General features: G+C 36.0%; 1 protein-coding gene across 6 annotated transcripts in view; it reads left to right on the top strand.

Moving 5' to 3' along the window:
• The window catches only part of LOC102999026 (phospholipid scramblase 2), a 32,084-nt gene extending 16,200 nt beyond the window's left edge, over nt 1–15,884 (top strand). For 5 of the 6 annotated variants that reach the window (XM_057545877.1, XM_007188099.3, XM_057545878.1 and 2 more), the window contains 5 exons: nt 606–648; nt 3,727–3,947; nt 5,470–5,631; nt 12,004–12,165; nt 14,885–15,884. In XM_057545877.1, the coding sequence (XP_057401860.1) occupies nt 606–648; nt 3,727–3,947; nt 5,470–5,631; nt 12,004–12,165; nt 14,885–14,938 (642 nt within the window). In that variant the 3' untranslated portion in view covers nt 14,939–15,884. The remainder of the gene's footprint in view (nt 1–605; nt 649–3,726; nt 3,948–5,469; nt 5,632–12,003; nt 12,166–14,884) is intronic. The other variant, XM_007188101.3, reaches the window with a different exon arrangement.
• Nucleotides 15,885–19,289: the final 3,405 nt, after the last annotated feature.

Here is a 19,289-nt window from a genome sequence, read left to right as displayed (position 1 = left end):
TCAGTTTGTTATATAGCAGAAACTAACACAACATTGTAAAGCAATTATACTCCAATAAAGATGTTAAGAAAAAAAAGAATTCTGGTAGTTCCTAAATTCTCTAAGAAATACCCTAAGCAGATTTTTTTTTTTTTAAATTAGGCCCTTACAAAATGTTCGGGGAAGTTATCACCTACTACAAATGATATCAAAAGAAAGAAAAAGAAAATGTTTAGATTTGTAGAAAAAAGCTCTTTAAATGGCTGAAAAGGTCTTAATATTTCTTAGGCCCATCTGGAAGGTACATTTTTTTCTAATTTTTATAGGGATTCCAGTGTAAGTCCATTTTGTTTGACCTGAATTTGCCCACATTAATAGTGAACACGTTCAAAAAAAAAAAAAAAAAAAATAGTGAACACGTTCAATATTTTTTTTTCAGTTAAAAATATATTAACTTTAATTTTATATCTAGAAGTAATATAAACAATTATTAAATATCGATAATATTGATAAATGTTGATAAGTGATTATATACATTCTTTTAAAATATAAGAACACTCATGTTAATTTGTTTGGCTTAATAACATGATACATGGTTACAGCTTAATTTTTTTTTATTATAATAGATAGATCAACTATTGATTCATCAGCAAATTGAACTTCTGGAAGGTATGTATTCATTGTATTTATCATATTTCTAGGAAGAGAGGACATTTATGCAGATAAAGGCATATCACCAACCACAGATATAACACCTTCAGTGATGCTGGATATTAAAACTGGTTATTTACAAATGTCTCTCTTTGTGATAATGAATTGATAAGGATTATCAGCAGCTCATTTCTTGAAATTAGGAGTCAAGTGGTAAAATACTATTATGCTGGACATCTCTCCTCTTGATACAGACCCTAACTTAGAAGGAAACCAGTCAAAACTTACTGTTGGGCTTCCCTGGTGGCACAGTGGTTGAGAATCTGCCTGCCAATGCAGGGGACACGGGTTCGAGCCCTGGTCTGGGAAGATCCCACATGCCGTGGAGCAACTAGGCCCGTGAGCCACAACTACTGAGCCTGAGCGTCTGGAGCCTGTGCTCCGCAACGAGAGAGGCCGCGACAGTGAGAGGCCCGCGCACTGTGATGAAGAGTGGCCCCCGCTTGCCACAACTAGAGAAAGCCCTCGCACAGAAACGAAGACCCAACACAGCCAAAAATAAATAAATAAATAAATAAAAATGTAAAATAATACAGACATACCCTTTATTAAAAAAAACAAAACAAAAACTTACTGTTGTTCCCCCTTCTCTCTAGAAATCATTTCAGTGAGTCTGTCACTTTGCCTAACCTCTATCCCTTCAACTGTTTTTTCCCCAGTTTGTGATGTCCTTGCAGTTGTCACAGAGCCACATGCAGTAGTTCAGTTACCTTAGTAAATACATTTCCAAAGCAAGTGAACTCTGAATTTGGATGGATGGGGATGTTTTGGAAAATTGCATTACTGCCCACAGTTTCTCTTGGGAGTTCAGAGGAACCCTATAAAACCCTTTGTTCCACAGGCTGTGGATTATCACCTTGGGCACAGGGACACTGCACTGGAGGGTGTTGACCAGCCGGCCGAGAGGCCTGACTTCCTAGAACGCCACTGGTGCTCCTATGGATGGGGCCTGACTCCTACAGCTGTTTCCTTAGGTCCAGTGCTCGTCAGGTGCAAAGTAAACTTAAGAAGCCACTAGATGTTTCAGGACTGCTGCCAGGGGAAAGGCAATCTGGGTAGATTCATGCACTACAGTATCCTCCTTATAGGTATAAAGAGTTCAGTGAAAACTCTAATAGATTTTAGAATATATCTATTAACTCTTTCTTCACATCTTTGCAAAGTTCTTTTCCACTGATAGAAATTATAATGTGAATTGTACTACTGTAGAAATATGGTTGGTATTTGGTTAGAATATATAATTGTTGCTTATTACACTTAAATTACTTGTAATGTACACTTCGATATTTAGGATGTTCTCATTTTTATTAGTTTGTTTACATTACATTTTCTCTGGAAAGGAACTCTTCATAATATGATAATTTATATTCTCAACTTTTTTAATGATTCATTTTAGGGAATTTATTTTTGACATTATAAAAACCAAAAAAACAGACACTACACATTATATAGCACTCCATTTATAGTTTTAAGATTTATAAGTTTTATGTATATATTTGGAAATATATATGTATTAATCATGAAATATAAATTTCAAATTTAGTAGTTATAAATTCTTCAGTTTTTTAAAGGATGTCTAATTTTCTTTTCTTTTTGTCTCCAACTGAAGGTTTATATTTTAATGTTATGAGCAGTATAAAGAAATAAAGATTACTCAGTTCATTTTTAGCACCTGAGACTATGACAGGCACTTAACATTTCCCAATTCAAAACTTAATAGACAATAAAGACATAACCATAGAATTCTCTTGTTTTATTTGTTTTCCTTTTTTAAGTAACTAGAAGGAAGCTTAGATTGTGTAAGCCCACTGATCTCATTACACAGATAAACAAGCTGAAGAATTTTCAGATTAAGCTACTTAATGAAACAGTTAGGTAATAGATCCCATTTCATGAATCAGTTTAATTTTTTCACATGAAATATTTGACTGGCTGATATTGAGGTAAAGGGTGGTTCTTTTAAAGGCAGGGTCAGGGCCTGAGTCAGAGCAAAGATACTTAAGGGAGGTCATGGCGATAAAATATGTGAAGAACATCTCTATCTGACTAAAAGTCCATCCACACCAATATTAGAGAGTGATTTTTGTCTCTATGTTTCTTTTAATTGCTCATTATGTTGGTGGCTTCTAATACCCTATGACCTATGTTAATGAGGGCTGTGGACAAGTGGGACCATGAATTGCTCCCTCCTGGCTTTAAGCAAGGAGAGGTTTCCAAAGTGTGGTTCATTGTGGGAAGCCCTTTGGTAAGATACCACGTGGGTGTCAGTATTTAGCACATCTCTGTTTCCCCTGTGAAGAGATTAGCCCCTGCTAAGGTACAGAGTTCACTTAGGATGCCAGTGGTCTGGAATCCTCCGACTTGCAGCCTTGGTTGCCAAGCGCCTTTCCCCTTGTCTAATAGCCATTTCCCACTTCTGAACAACCACTGCTGAGCTAAACAAGGGTGCCCTGGGCCCAGGGTGACGTCCTACCTCACCTTCCATTTTCACTCTCTCCCTCTTCACATGTGCGCATTGAGAGAAAGCCCTCTCACACCTTCCTCACACAGCGCAGAAAGAGAAGCCATGACTGTGGTTTATAAAACTATATCTCAAGCCAATTTACTTAATACAATACTATACGGTGCATAAACATAGCAATCATCCTATATTCCCCTCCATAGCTGAATACATGACAAGTAGACATTTTCTGCATTCACTTAGCACGACTGTCGCCATCGGCAGCACGCACCATCCCTCACAGCAAAGTCTCCCTTTCTGATACGGGTCTATGGAATTAGGAAGATACGAGTTGTTGTCTCTTCCATGTCTCATACAGGAATTCCTAATTTCTTTGTACTTTAATACCCTCTCCTCCATTCCCTTTGCCTTTTTTTCTCTGTTTAGATCATCTCTAAACATCTTTCCTTTTCTTCCTCCTGTGTTATATGAAGTATCATCTTAAAATGGTATAACTAGATATTGTAGTATCTTAGGATAGATTGATTATTCTTTTAACACAATAGTCATAGTGATTCCCTCTTTTATGTTTTTAGTCTTAACAGGTTTTGAAACTTGTAACAAATATGAAATTAAGAACAGCCTTGGACAGAGGATTTACTTTGCAGCAGAGGATACTGATTGCTGTACCCGAAATTGCTGTGGGCCTTCTAGGCCTTTTACAATAAGGATTCTTGATAATACGGGCCGAGAAGTCATAACTCTGGAGAGACCACTAAGGTGTACCAGCTGTTGTTTTCCCTGCTGCCTGCAGGAGGTCAGTGAGCAATTACCAGGGTAATTTTTACAAATACTTTGCAAAGTAGTTCTGCAAGAATTTTCACCTTATTGGTGAATTTATATAATCAAATGAGATTTAAAGGAAAAGTGGTCCACCAGCTATTGGTTTATGCTTGAGTGTAAATTGTAGGAAGGAAGGCAGGTGGAAAAGAGTGAGCAGTTAGCCCCATGTCCCTGAGCAGTGTGCCCCCCGGGGGTGAAATCAGAGATCTCAGAGACCAGACTTCTTGATCTTCAGAGAGAGCTGAGAACATAGGTCACCTCGGTCAAGTCCCTCACCTGAAATGACCATGAGGGCCTGGCCAAAGCCAGAGGAGGGCCCCATAGAGAATATCCTCGAATGCCATCCCAGAGGCAAGTGGACAGAAGAGTGAGGAAAAGAACACATATGTTCATCTCATTATTTTAGCCAACCTACAAGGAGCAAACCTAGGACAGGCCCCCTCTGAGAAATCTCAACTCCTGTGTTTTTCAGTTCTCCATTTGAAAAAAAAAAGTAATATATTTGAGTCCCTGTAATAGGGGTATGCAAATTGTGAGCACCGTCAGCTCCATAAAGACCAGGTGTCTCTTTCATAGTACTTGACAGCCCTCTGATAGAGAACACGGATCTCAGGGGAGACGCCAGGGCACAGAGTGCTTATAGGAAGTTGGCCTTTGCCTGTATCTCCATTGGCCTGAAACCAGAGCTGCCTGGGTCACTCAGTCATCCATACGGGTAGCTGTGAGAGCAGGGCACACAGAGATACAAGCACGTAGAGATTTGATGTCTAATACTGCTCTTATTTTGAAAGGATAACTGAAGTTGTTCATACTGAATTATTTTGTTTTCCATGTCAATTAGTTTAGATGTAATAATATTCATCGGAATAGCTGAGGGAAAACTGAGAGTTTGATGGAATATGCTCTACAATTTATAGAGCACATTAGCATACATTATACAGTTGGTCTTAATAAAGAGATCTAGGAAGTCCTCAGTTACAGATAAACATGTTGAGATGCTCTCAAAGTCACCCAGCTAATGTTCAGAGCCAAGATTCCAGGCCCCATTTTCTTTCCATGCTAGCACTATTGCCACTCATATTTGAAAACTGCCCCAGTGGTCAGCGCTCTGTCCATACACTTAAACCACTGTTTTTAAAGGAATTTGAGGAAATAGCTATTCATAATTTAGACATTTTTTGTAAGTATGGAAATATTAAAATATACAAGACCAGTAGAGCAGTGCTTCAGAATGGAGACAGTGCATGCAGCCTCCCCGAGTTTGTGTCTCATCTCTTCCACTTTGCAGCTGGGGAATCTGATACAAGTTAATTAACCTCTCTGTTCCTCAGTTACTTCCTGTATAAACAGGGATAATAGTACCAACTTGGTAAGGATGTGGAGTGAGTTAAGTGGTGCTTAGAACAGTGTCTGACACTTAGAAAGTATTCAGTAAATGAGAGTTCTTACTAGACACTGTTATGATTACAATTTATATATTCTTTTTGCTTTTGTAGATAGAAATCCAAGCTCCTCCTGGTGTACCAGTAGGTTATGTTACTCAGACCTGGCACCCATGCCTGCCAAAGTTTACACTTCAAAATGAGAGGAGAGAGGATGTACTAAGAATTACTGGTCCATGTATTGTCTGCAGCTGTTGTGCAGATGTTGATTTTGAGGTAAGAGGTGTGATAACGTTTATGGGTTTTGCTTTCCTAGTATAAGAATAACATAAGCTGGGAGGATGTTACAAATATATTAAATGAATACGTATGTCCTGATACCTCAAGAGGGACTCAGTGTCCCTCATATTTATCTTTGGTCAGAGAGATGCTTATTGCTCTGATTAAGCATCAGTGTTGATTGTGCTAAATGGAGAAAAGAGAAGCAGAGATTTGTAGTCAAATAAATATAAACAAAGCATCTAACATTGGTGGTTTTTGTATAGAGGTACCGTATGTTATCCATTTTAAGTGGAACATTAACCTTGTCATCAAAGTCTGATTGCCGAAGTATATGGTTCTTCCTTAGCATGAAACACAGGCTGCCAGTGCTCTAGGCCCTCTTCAAAATCTCTGACATCTTTGAGTTCCTACAAAAAGCCCAATTATGCAAAGAGAATTTTAACAAATATATGATGTACTACCTAATCATGCTTCTCTATGACCTCTCCTTTATCTTTGTATTAAATTCATTTATTAGAAATCACAATATATCTGTGTATTTACTACCTGGAGGAATTTCATCACAGCAGTTTTCCAACAAATGGGGCCCAGACTTATGGCCCAAATTATTTAGTTGCAAATGCTTAAAAGTCGAGAGATTATAAAACTTAATCTTGATACCATGATTCTCTTGTATAAACATAAAATCTGGTAAACTGGACAATTTCCACAGAAGGGACAAAAATCTAAAACTGAGCAGGACTGCCCCCTTATGATAAATAAGTGGGAACTCTGCCACTGCCCCTGACTTGCCAAGGTTTTCCACTATCCAGCTTCATTCTTTTATATTATCTGTCTGGCTTTGCTAGTCATATGATTTTTAATTCCTCTGTTTATATATATAAAGATGGATCACTCCTCACTGACTTCAGTGTCTAATGAGGCAGACAGGCAATTCTAAGAAAAGTCCATATGATGTAATTAGAGACTTTATAAAGACTCTTACAAAGAATGCATAGTGTGTGGGGGGGATATAAACTATGTATGTTTAAAGATTTTATAGGTTTATGTATAATAGTTCTCTATGTAGGGGTTATCATTCCCATAAAAGATCCAGAGGATTGAAAGGTAATTGTTGTTTCAGGGAATATTAATGGAAGTTTTGCTGACATATATTTTATCTATGTAAAATAAGTAAAAATACTGGTGAAGTAAGTCATACTGGAGTGTGAAACTCTTATATTTAATGATAAGAAAGTTGGAAATCATTCAGCAACCCTCCTCAGTGGATACCTTAAAGCATCTATTATAGGCAATGAATTAACTTCTCTCCTGTGCATCTAGAATGGTGTTAACTAGATAACATCTTTGAGGGAATTGAGAAAATAGTACCTTGAATCATTTTCTATATACTAGATAATAGAAATTTTGAAAGCAGGAATTATCAGTATGAGGGACCACTATGGAAGGAACATGGAGAAGAGTCATTCTAAAGGAAAAAATAATTCAGAGACATTTATAAGTGTACCCAGCAGTACTGATTCATAGATTTGATGTCAGTGGAGGAAAAAAGAAAACTGAGACATGATTCTAAAGTCTTATTGGTCTGATGTCTGATGTTTAAGAAGCTGAATGATGATGCCATTGACCAGGGTAAGAATCTTGAAGGAGAAACAGTTGATTTGTGGGAAGCTAATGATTTGTTTTTGAGTCATGTTGGTTTTTAGGTGTGTAAGGGAAAATGTTAGAGTTTTTGGCATACGGATGGTAGTTGAAGCCATGAGATTATCCCACGGGTGAGTAGAAGAAGGACAAGCAGACTTTGTATCCCTTAGAGATAATGAGGGAATCTGTCTTATTCCAGGACTATTAGGAGTAGGAAAAAATATGCCTACATGAAACTGATATCCCAATCTAGCCCCCTCCATGATTTTGAGGTCTGAATTCATAACACCAGTATGATTCATGAATCTTAAGACATAGAAACTGATCTTGAGTGGTGATACAGATGGGAGAATTGAATGCAAAAACATACTAGATGGAGACTGATCACCAAGGTCACCCTCTATCCCTACAGAACAAACCTATCTCCACATGAGCAGATTAAAAAATTAATATACTGTTCTAGGAACTAATCTACCAAAACCAAACTGCATATAATAGAACAGTGTGTAATCAATCATACAAGAAATACCTAAATAGACATTAAAAAGCCTAAGAAAGAGATAAAAAGGGTCATAAGGGGAGGATGAAACAAATAATAAAGGCCAGGAGGATATAAAAACAAGCCAAATAGAACCTCCAGAAATGAGGAACAGTCATTGATAAAACCTCGTTTGAAAGGATGAGCTACAGATTAGACACAGGTGAAGAGAGAGTTAGTGAACTGGATCACCCATATTAGGAATATAAAGAGGAGGTGGGGAAAAGATATAAATTTGAAGGGACATGGAAGCTAGAATAAACTATTGCATATGCCAAAGAGGAATTACAAAAAAAGAGGAGACAGAATGTTTTGATATAATATTCAAAGAGATACATAGCTAAGAATCTTGCAGACTTGATGCCATTCTGGTAAGAAAAAGAAATGACACCCAGATACAGCTTAGATAAATTGCAAACTGCAAACTAAAATAGGAAATCTATAATCATCAAGTGGGAGTGGGGAAGATTATTTCTAATACGTAATTCTCTGACCATTAGGGATTATGAACATTTCTCTAAGTTTACTAGCTACTTGTATTTGCTCTTTGAATTATCTTTTAATATCCGTTGCCTGTATTTTCTATTGGGTTGTTTATTTTTTTCTTGTCAATTCATAAATGTAGTTTGTGTGTTGAAGACATTGACCCTGCATCTGTATTTCTGTCCTCTGATCTGCAAATATTTTCCACAAATCTACCCCTTTTGTACATTGTTTTATAAATATATATCTCAGTTGGCTGGACAACTGTGTCATCATAATTTATTAAGTAAACTACTCATTTCTTGCTAAGTTGAAATGACATACATTAAATTTCCACAAGCAATTTCTAGATTCATTCTTCTATTGCATTGCTACCACTTTTCTTACAGTAGTGCCTTATAATTCAGTTATGGTAACAATGATGTATCCTATATTTAGTCATAGCCACACAGTCACTGATCATTCTATTTTATCATATTTTCTTGCTATTGTCAGATGTTTCCTTTCATGTGAAACTTAAGATCATTTCATTAAATTTTTCAGAAGTTAGAATCCAATTAGTATTGTATTGTCTGTTTATGATTTTTTTTAAATTAATATATTTATGATGCTAAACCTCTCATCCCAAAAGTGTAATGTATTTTAATTCATTTATATCTAATTTTGTATTCTTCATAAGACCATATAGAACTTCTATCTCTTTTGTTGAATTTGTCCTAAGTAATTTACAGGCATTATCACTACTAATCAGGAATATTTCTATTTGTAGGTACTTATTGTTAATATTGAGAAAAGCTATTTATTTTTGTTTACCTCTTATTCAGCCTTGTGACTATATTCTAGTATTTAATTTGGAAGGCACTTTTGCTATATTTACTTGGTTTATCTAGGTATAAAATCACATAGCAAATGAAATCATGGAAACTCTTCTAATTTGCCAATTAGCTTATTTTCTTTTCCAGCCTACTTCTTACAGCAAAACTGAATAATATTTGCCAATTTTGTGTACACCTACTAAGTTGATGATTTCAATTGAAATAGCAGCAAATGTTTCATAATTTAGAAAGATACTGGCTATTTTTCATAGTATTTTTCTATTCCTGTTTTATCTAGAGCAAGAATCAGCATACTTTTTTTTTTTTTCTTTTTTTTTGGTAAAGGAAGAGATAGAAAGCATTTTAGAGTTTTGGGCCATATGGTCATTGTTACAACTACTCAAGTCTGCCATTTTAGCATGAAAGTAGTCATACACAATACACAAATATTGGGTGTAACTGTGTCCAAATAAAACTTACAAAAACAGGGTGCAGACTAAATTTGCTGCAGACTCATTGACCCTTGCTTGCTGACCCTGACCTAGATTTTTATTACGAATTGATAATTAACTTTCTAAACAGCAGAGCATCATAACAGTCATGAATACAGACTCTGGAGAAGAACACCTGGGTTTGAAATCCATTTCCATGACTTCTTATCTGTGTGAACTTGGACAAGTGACTCACCTCTCTTTGCTTTGATTTTTTCATATGAAAATTGTGTGTAATAATACTATATATCCTATAGAGAAATTATGAGGAAAAAATTACATAAGACTTGTAAAGCATTTATATGCCTAGCATATACTAAATGTTATATAAATGCTTAATTAGTAAGTAAATAAAATACCTTTTCAGGACCTATGGATACACTCATGTTTTTGAATTATATGATTTTTTTTTAGTATTTTATACTTTATTATAGTATTTTTTATACTGGGCTCTATGTGCTAATGTACTATTTGGATTTTTGTATTTATATTTATGTTGTGAGATGAACCTATAGATTTCTTTTTAGAACACCTTTATCAATTATTTGTATTAAATTTATAGGTTTATAAATTTAATAGTAATATAATACCAGTTTATTGCTTCCAGAAGTTGAAAGCATTTTATTATGTAGATTTTCTGTTTTTAAAATATTTTCTAGAATTTAGCTAAAAATTATCTAGTCCTGTTGACTTTTCAGTTGTAGATCCTTATTCACTTTTCTGTTCCTTTCCTTTAAAAAATTATATGTCTACCTCTTACATAAAGTTTTGGTGAATTTTAAAATTTCTTGCTATAGTAATCAAAAAGGGGAAGGGTTAATATCTGGTAAGTGTAGTAGTAGGATTATGATGGCTGATTATCTTTTGTATATTTTGTTAAAAATTTTTTTTCAAAAATTAAAAATAATTGAATTAAAAAATAAAATGTAAGGTTTTATTACCAGCTTCAAATCCTTACATGACAGCTATGAGCAGATAAAACATGAAGGTGTGCAATATTAGTTTGTTTTGCCACAAGAGCGTAACAAATAATCCCTAAAGCTCAGTGGCTTAAGAAAACAGGAATTTATTCTCATCCTTATGGGTCTGAAGGTCAACTGATATACCTCGGCTCAGATGGCTCTGATTTAGGCTGCCAGTTGGTCTCAGGTCTGCTCCAGGTATGTTCATCCTGGAGCTTCAGCAACAGAAGCTCCCTGGATCATGCTTTCTAGTGGCTGATCACTGGAGAGCAAGACCGAGGCAAAACCACTCAGCCATGTTTAAGGTCTCTGCTGGTGTCACATCCACTAATACTCCACTGGTCAAACAAGGCACAAGGCCAAGCCTAATTTCAGTGTGCAGGAAAGTATACTGGGCTTACAGAGGGAGGGGACTGAAATGACTATTTGATGAACAGTAATCCATGCTATCACAGTTTTTTCATATTAGAAGTTTATTTCAAGTTTTTAAAGAACTTAACCACCCACATCCAAATAAAATGAGTCAACTGTTTCTAGTTTGCCCACATTTATGTAGCTGGTCCCAACCTAAGCTAGGTCTTCAGAGGTTGTTGCCAGCATGTGTGGTACCTTGTGCACATCTGAAAAGGACACTTCTCTTCCTGGTTTGACATAGCTCTGCCTATACATACCCTGGCAAGTGTGGACTACTTTCAGCCTCCACATGCCCACTTGGTGAGGTGCATTTCTCTGGCTATAAGCTGTTCAACTCTTTATCATGGCCCTTGGCCTTCCTCAGGCAGAACGGTAAAATTAGAAAAACTTTACTTTGGAGCCTTTTTTTTCATACGCATTTCCTCTTTCATTGTTCATCCTCCTCCTGTTGTCGAGTCGTACCCCAACCTTTGACCTGAGGCATCTCATCAAGTTACTATTGGTTACTTACCTTCACTCAAAACTGCCAATCCTCTTTTCCAGGCTCTTGGCATTTCATGTTTTCCTACTGACAGTGGGTGATAATGGGGCCTCCCATCACCTTTAAAACTCTGCCTATATCAACTCTCTGTGCTTGTGTTAAAGCAGAAGTCAGATAGGAGTTTCACTTACTACCTTCCTGATGGCTTCTAGAAATTTCATCACAGAAATATTTCCTGCTTAAATTTTATTTTGGTTCGATTCAACTAACTTATTACTGTATGTCTTAATGGAGAATAGAAAATGTTAAATATTTCAGCTAAGCTACTTTCATATTAGTTCTCTGTACCAAAGAAACAGTTTTTTTAAAATGAATCTATAAATGGATATAGGAATCTACATGCATGTAATGAGTGATATAATGTTCATAGATATGAATGGCATATAATTTTAATATAATATTTGTTTTATTTTACTCCTACTTGGAAAGCAGCTTTATTATTAGTTTTCTAGAATTCTTTGTCTTTTTTTAAAATTAGATTAAATCTCTTGATGATAAATATGTGGTTGGCAAGATTTCCAAGCAGTGGACTGGCTTTGTGAGAGAGTTATTTACAGATGTCGATAACTTTGGCATCCAGTTCCCGTTAGACCTTGATGTGAAAATGAAAGCTGTGATGCTCGGCGCATGTTTCCTCATTGTAAGTTTATTCTTGCTAATCTGGGGTATAGTTGGTTTCTCTAGGATCATTCTGAAATAATTAGGTAAATTTTACATTTTTAAATGATCTTAAATTTGTAGGTTTTATACTCTCGTTTCTCTTCATATCGCATAAATCTTTCGCCTTTAAATTTGTAGGTTTTATTGAAAGTGGTCCTATTTAATTTTAGCTCTGAAATTCCATTTTCTTCTGCTACTTTGGGTTCACAGATGACTAGCTTCTTCCTGGAGGGTCTATGCAGTTTCACATTGTAACAAGAGGATCTTATATATTAAGGAGAGGCTCTGGTTTTAGTAAAAAAAAAAAAGTGGTGCTTTGGAAAAGAGTCTGAATCTTCCAATGTGTTTAAATGGAATAGGTCTCAGTGAAACAAAGAGATTTCTGCCTGATTCATTATTAACTTAAATCATCTAATACAGAAATACAAACTGTAATAAGAATCTACATTCAATCAAGCCTTAGACAGAACTACCAATTAAGAGGAAATATATGAGATACAGCAATGATTTTGAACTTGTCTTCACGTTAAATTACCTAGGGAGCTTTTAGTAGTAGGCTATGTTCCAGTTTAACTAAATCAGAAGCTCAGAATTAAAAGTTTGTGTAGCTCCTCAGATGATTCCATATACAGCCAATGTCAAGGACTCCTGGGACAGAGCAGTGGTTTTCAACCTTAGCTGCACAGTAGAAACACCTGGGTAGCTTTCACACTCCCTATGTCAAGACTATGTACCCAGATCTAGTAAACCAATTCCTGAGGTGGATCCAAGCCTTTAAGCTGTTCGAGCTATCATATGATTCCAAAGCAAGCAAGGTTTGGAGTTACTAGATTAATACCTTAAATATTGGCATATGGATGCAATCAGAAAAAAAATTAAAAGTAAAAGAACATACAGAAAAAGGATCCAGTTACTTCAACAAATAAATATCAGGAAAATAAAAGATAAAAATAAAATAAAAAGAGAGAGGGCTTCCCTGGTGGCGCAGTGGTTGAGAATCTGCCTGCCAATGCAGGGGACACAGGTTCGAGCCCTGGTCTGGAAAGATCCCACATGCCACGGAGCAACTAGGCCCGTGAGCCACAACTACTGAGCCTGCGCGTCTGGGGCCTGTGCTCCGCAACAAGAGAGGCCGCGACAGTGAGAGGCCCGCGCACCGCGATGAAGAGTGGCCCCCACTTGCCACAACTAGAGAAAGCCCTCACACAGAAACGAAGACCCAACACAGCCAAAAAATAAAAAATATTTTTTAAAAAAATTAATTAATTAAAAAAAAAAAAGAGAAACATCAGCTTAATGTAGTTTGTAGACCATGTTTGGATACTGATTTAAGCAAACCAATATAAAAAGACATTTACAAGACACTCAGGGAAATGTGAACATTGGCAATTTGATGATATTAATGAATTATTAAGGATTTTTTAAAAGAATATGATGTTATTGTGGTTATACAAAAACAGAACAGTCCATTTTCTTTAAGGGCACATACTGAAGTATTTCAGTATAAAATGATATGGTATCATAGATTTGCTTTTAAATAATGGGGGTGAGGGAAGAGGGACACAGCGGATGGAGTAATTGGTGAACCAAGCTGGGTGAGTGGTCATTGGGACTTTATTATACTATTCTATCTACTTTGGGACAGGCTCAGTATTTTCTATATAAAGTTTTAAATATAACCACAGTTCTGTTTAAAAACTGTGTTTTCAATAAGTGTTTATTTCACATGAGAAGAAAATTTTAACCTTAACTTGGGGAACTGTTTAACCAAAGGTTTACACACCATAACCAAAGATACAGTGTGTACAGGGTGGAGAGAGTAGTCTGGGGTGTTTGGATAGGTGAGAAATGGGATTGGGGTGGTGGTGGTGCAGTTATTAGGAAGTGAATATGGGGTAGATTGGGCAATCTTCCCAATCTTATAGACCTTGGGAAGATACTGAAAATTGTTTAGTTAACTGGTTAATTTTAAGCTAGGTATAAATAAAATAGTTATAAACCCAAATTTTAGAAAGATAAATCCTGGCGACTGTGTACAAAATGGATTGAAGAGAGGTAAAATTGTAATAGTGCAATTGCAAGTGAATGGTGATAAAGATTCAATTATTTCTTTGTAAAGAGAAAAAGGAAAATGATAGATGTGAGAAGGGTACAATCCACAGGATCTGACGGAAGTTATAAGGGAGAGGGTCTGGTTAGAAACTGATGGAGTAAGACAAGCTGAGGAACACAGTGGACAACAAGATTGGAAGAGAAATCATAAAACTGGGCCAAAAAATTCTAAGGTGTTATTCTAACTCTAAGATGGCTGTCATTCTCCAGAAACAATCTAAAAATTGTACATGGAACTCCAGTCACAACACAAGTTATACTACTAGAGAAGGAGTACAAAAAGTTGAGGAAGAAAGATTGAAAGAGGAACATTCTAAGAGGCATGAAAAAAGTGAAATTTAGAGAAATTACCAGAGGATTAATTAAGTTCATGCAGGTATCAATATGTGAATAGAATTACAGGATTTAATTGCCATTAAAATGGAAAGCTGAAGCTATCAACCTTTCCCAGATCTACCTATTAGTTGATTTTTCTTGTTTAGCAGATATGTTATTGTGTTTCATCAGATCCCTTAGCATTTATGCATCTGAGAGCTGATCTCTGTTCTGTTGCTGAAAACGCATTTCCGTATTTTGTTTTTATCTAGGACTTCATGTTTTTTGAAATGACTAGAAGTGAACAGAGAGCAGGAGTGTGGTAATGCATTCGTTGACATCTCCTCAGAAAATCTGAAGTCCCTATATTGATTGGGACTATGTAAAAGAAAACTGGGTGGATTTTTCTCTTTATGTAAATGACTTATTATAGCATATGTGAATTACACTGTGATGCCTGAAGCTCCAGATATATGATTTTACTTTTCAAATTAAAGAGTTTATTTTTAATATCACTTACTTATAAATGTTTTTATACATTGTCTTTTATACATTTTCTTTTTCATTGTGTATTTTGGAGAAAGGATATAGAAATTTTTACATTTAAACATAACTTCCTATGATGAATTACTTTGAACTACAGTCTCTGCTTTATTTTCAATTTGTATAGCAAAATTAATTAATGACTTTTAAAAGTAATTTTAATATAAACTTATACATTATTTTATTAAATCTAGTTATAATTTATTTCATATGTAACAATGTTATTTTGCAAATACCGTATTTTCAAAAGAATTCAAAATGAACATAATTTCAGTGTTTTTTTACAATTACATTCAAATAATACTCAATATTCATATGTCAAGGGAAAGTAAAATTATTTTTTTGATCAGAAAATCACACTACATTTAACTTCTCCTATAATCTCATCTGCAACTATAAATAACATTTTCATTTTGACAAGACTATAAATTACCAATTTTTGATAATGATTTTTCGTGAAAAAAGAATGATTCTGTCCCCAAGAAAGATACATTTAAAGACTCACTCACTCTAAAACTGGGATATTGTTATAATTTTTGAAGTAATTATTTATATATGGAATGGTTAGCTCCTGTTCTGTATTCTATCATTCATGGAACATAATAGTTTTCAGATCACTCAGGTGTTAATTAAATAGAACATATATATTCTGAGTATAAATGTCTACAATGGTCTGTTAGATTATTTTTACCAACAATCAAATAACTAAAATAAAAAATTGCTGATATATTTCTTTGCATATTTGATTTTTGTTTTTAAACGAACTGTGAACAGTCAACTCACATGATATTCTGAACTTTACACATTTACCTCCCCTTCCCTTTCGAATCTCCTTTAAAAGAGCGAAAGCATATGATAATCTTTAGCAAAATATATACCTGTGCTGGAAACTAAGTTTTCTTCCTGTCAGAAAGTTGTTAAAGGAATTTTTATACCCTGTTTTGTAGGGAAAACTGAATCAAGTGAGAGGAGATGTCCAACCCACAATTTACCTCATGGAAAGGAAAAGTGTGTTTAGGAAATAAGAACTTAGGGGAGAGATTCCCTTTCATCCTCAGCAGAACTCCAACACCACCAGCTCCTAATGTTGAGAACACTGGGATGGCAGGAAGCTGCAGAAAAGGTGATGTCCAGACCACCTTTCATTAGCCTAAATAATTCACCAGATGCCAGATTCCTATGATGAGGTGTAACCGAGGCACTCACATTCCGTTTATAGTTGGTACAGACAGCATGCCAGGTAAAGCGAGGTACTTGCACAGCTGGACCCTAGTGGCATTAGTTATGCCAGTTAGAGAAGGGAGGGTTTTCCAAGCCCGCTGTCAGGTACCACAACCAACCCAAAATGAGGCTAAGAGACTGACGTTATCCCTGTGACAGCTACATCTTGCTTTCACTTTCCCCCTCCTCCTCCCAATCTCCCCTACTCCTACTCCTTCTTCGCATAGGACTCAAGATCTCTGGTTAAGCAAAGCAAAACTGCAACTTATCTGAACAGCTCCTTCCTTCTTCAACTACGCAAAGAAGATTTGAGCAGAAACCCACATACTATCAGCAGAATCCATTTAAGTTCAAATACTAGAAAAATGTGCTCTCATTATAAATATTTACAAAGAAAAGGCTCATCATACATGGAAAATTAGAAATTTAAGTGAGAAAAATACCAGGACTTGCAACAGATATCTTCATTTGTAATCTCAATGAGATTTGAGGAAATGTTGCATATTTATTTCTGGAACAGGCAGTAGAGAAAAAGGAACATTCTGATGAGGCAAAATTTTAATAAAGTTGAAAAGTATGATAACCACACTTTAAAGTATGATGGTGGCACTGGTATAGTAGATTGATTTAGGTAGAAAGATAACACAATAAAAGAGATTTTAAAAAATTCTCCCAGAAGTCAGATAAACACAAAGTATAGAGAGGAAAAGGTGATTCCTGAGGAACAGATACATTCACTTCATGTTATGCACAACAGAAATTCCACAAGCAGAAATTAGATGGGGTCAAGAGAATATTTCCAAACAGGCTGCCATCACTAGGTGAATGGATATATCACATACCAGACAAAATTAATGAAAATGACCCATTTCTTTGTTACTTTTGAAGAATAATTTCACCATATACAGAATTCTGGGTGGTTGGTTTTTTTCTCTCACTCTAAATATTTCACTCCACTCTCCTCTTGCTTGCATGGTTTCCAAACAGAAGTCAGGTATTATCTTTGTTCTTCTATAGGTATGGTGCTTTTTCCTCTGTCTCCTTTCACAATTTTTTTTTAATCTTTGATTTTATGTAGCTTGAAAATAATATGCTAGTGTAGGGTTTGTTTTTCATTTTTTTCCTGCCTCATGTTTGCTAAGCTTTCTGAACCTGTGGGTAGGTGCCTGACAGTATGAGGAAATTCTCCGTCATTATTGTTTCAAACATTTCTTCTGTTTGTTCCTCTCTTTCTCTTCCTTCTGGTATTCACATTACATTTATGTTACACATCTGTATTTGTCCCATAGTCCCTGAATATTCTGTTCTGTTTTCTTTCAGTTTTTGTTCTGTTTGCTTTTCAGTTTTGGAGGTTTCTATTGAGACATCCTCCTCAGAGATTCTTCAGTTGTGTCTAGCCTACTAATGAGCTCATCAAAGGCATTCTCCATTCCTGTCACAGTGTTTTTTACCTATAGCATTTCCTTTTGGTTCTTTCTTAGGATTTCCATCACTTTGTTACATTGCCCATCTATTTTTGCATGCTGTCTATTTCATCCCTTAGAGACCTTAGCATATTAATCACGGTTGTTTCAAATTCCCGGTCTGGTAATTCCAACACCCCTTCCATGTCTATTTCTGATGCCTGTCTCTTCAAATTGGGTTTTTTGACTTTTGGTATTCCCTGTAATTTTTTCCTGAGAGCTGGGCATGATATATGGGATAAAAGGAATGCTGTAGATAGGGCTTTTCATAATGTAGCGGTGAGATGTAGGGGAGTGGGAAGTGTTCTATACTCTGCTGATTACATCTCAGTCTTTTACTGAGCTTTCCCTTCTGGACTGGGAACCAAACAAGTGTTTTTTCAGTATTTTTTTCTCCCCTCTTTGATGGAACAGGATGGCTAGAGTGGGCTGGAGCTGGGTATTTCCCTTCTATCACATGTAAGGCTAGAGCTGACTGGAGCTGGGTATCTCCTTTCCACCAGGTCATTTAGGCTGTGGTTAAGTACTTTTTCCTGAGGGCAGACCTTGTTAAGAACAGAGTGCTCTGGTGTGTTTCAGAATGATACCTTTTCTCCTCCCCCTGCAGGAAGCACCAGGGGATTTTATCTTTTTAATTTACTGTGAGAACCTGATCGGGCTCCTGAGGGAGAACCTCACAAAATTGTGTCCCCCATCTCCCCACACCCACCAATGACAGGGTCCTTGTAGAGTTTCTAACTCACTGACTTGTGCACACTGAGTGTCAGTACGTCAGTACATTTTCCTTTTCTGGCACTGGTTCCTGTGGTGGTTTCCACTCCTGAGCCTTAGCTCCAGTAAGCCGTGACTCCCTGTGTTCACCTGTCTCTCCAATCTTGGGGGCAGCAGTTGGCCTCGTGTCCTCACTTCTGTTACAGATCCTAGAAGAGCTGTTAACTTTTCAGTCAGTTCAGCTTTTTACTTGTTAGGATGGAGAGGCGACTTCCAAGCTCCTTACCTGTGGAACTAGAGTCAGCAGTTCTCTTCATTTTTTTAATGTCAAAATTGTTGCTACATCAAAATTCTTCTCTAATTTTCTTTCAGTCTGTATTTCTTCTTTTCATGCCATAAATAAAATGGTAATTTTATTATGAATATGAGCACATTTTACCCTATACTATAGCTATGTATCTTCTGTTTATAATTTATTTTCTTTACTACAGTGTGTACTTCTTCTGGGCAGACTCTGCCTCAAAATCATTTTTGTACCTATCCCCAAGGATGCCAAAACACTGTGACTGGCATATAGTTAATTTCAATAAATATTTCTCTTCTTGTTGTGGAACAAATGAAAATTTTAAACAGATACATGTAACATCTCAGACTTGACTGAAAATCATCAAAATTTTGAAATTGAGAGATATCAGCATTTCATGTAACAGGAGAACAGGACTTTATTTAATGACAAACC

This window comes from Balaenoptera acutorostrata, chromosome 4 (assembly GCF_949987535.1).
Source record: "Balaenoptera acutorostrata chromosome 4, mBalAcu1.1, whole genome shotgun sequence".
Classification (NCBI taxonomy): domain Eukaryota; kingdom Metazoa; phylum Chordata; class Mammalia; order Artiodactyla; family Balaenopteridae; genus Balaenoptera; species Balaenoptera acutorostrata.
This window is presented reverse-complemented; position numbering and strand designations above follow the sequence as displayed.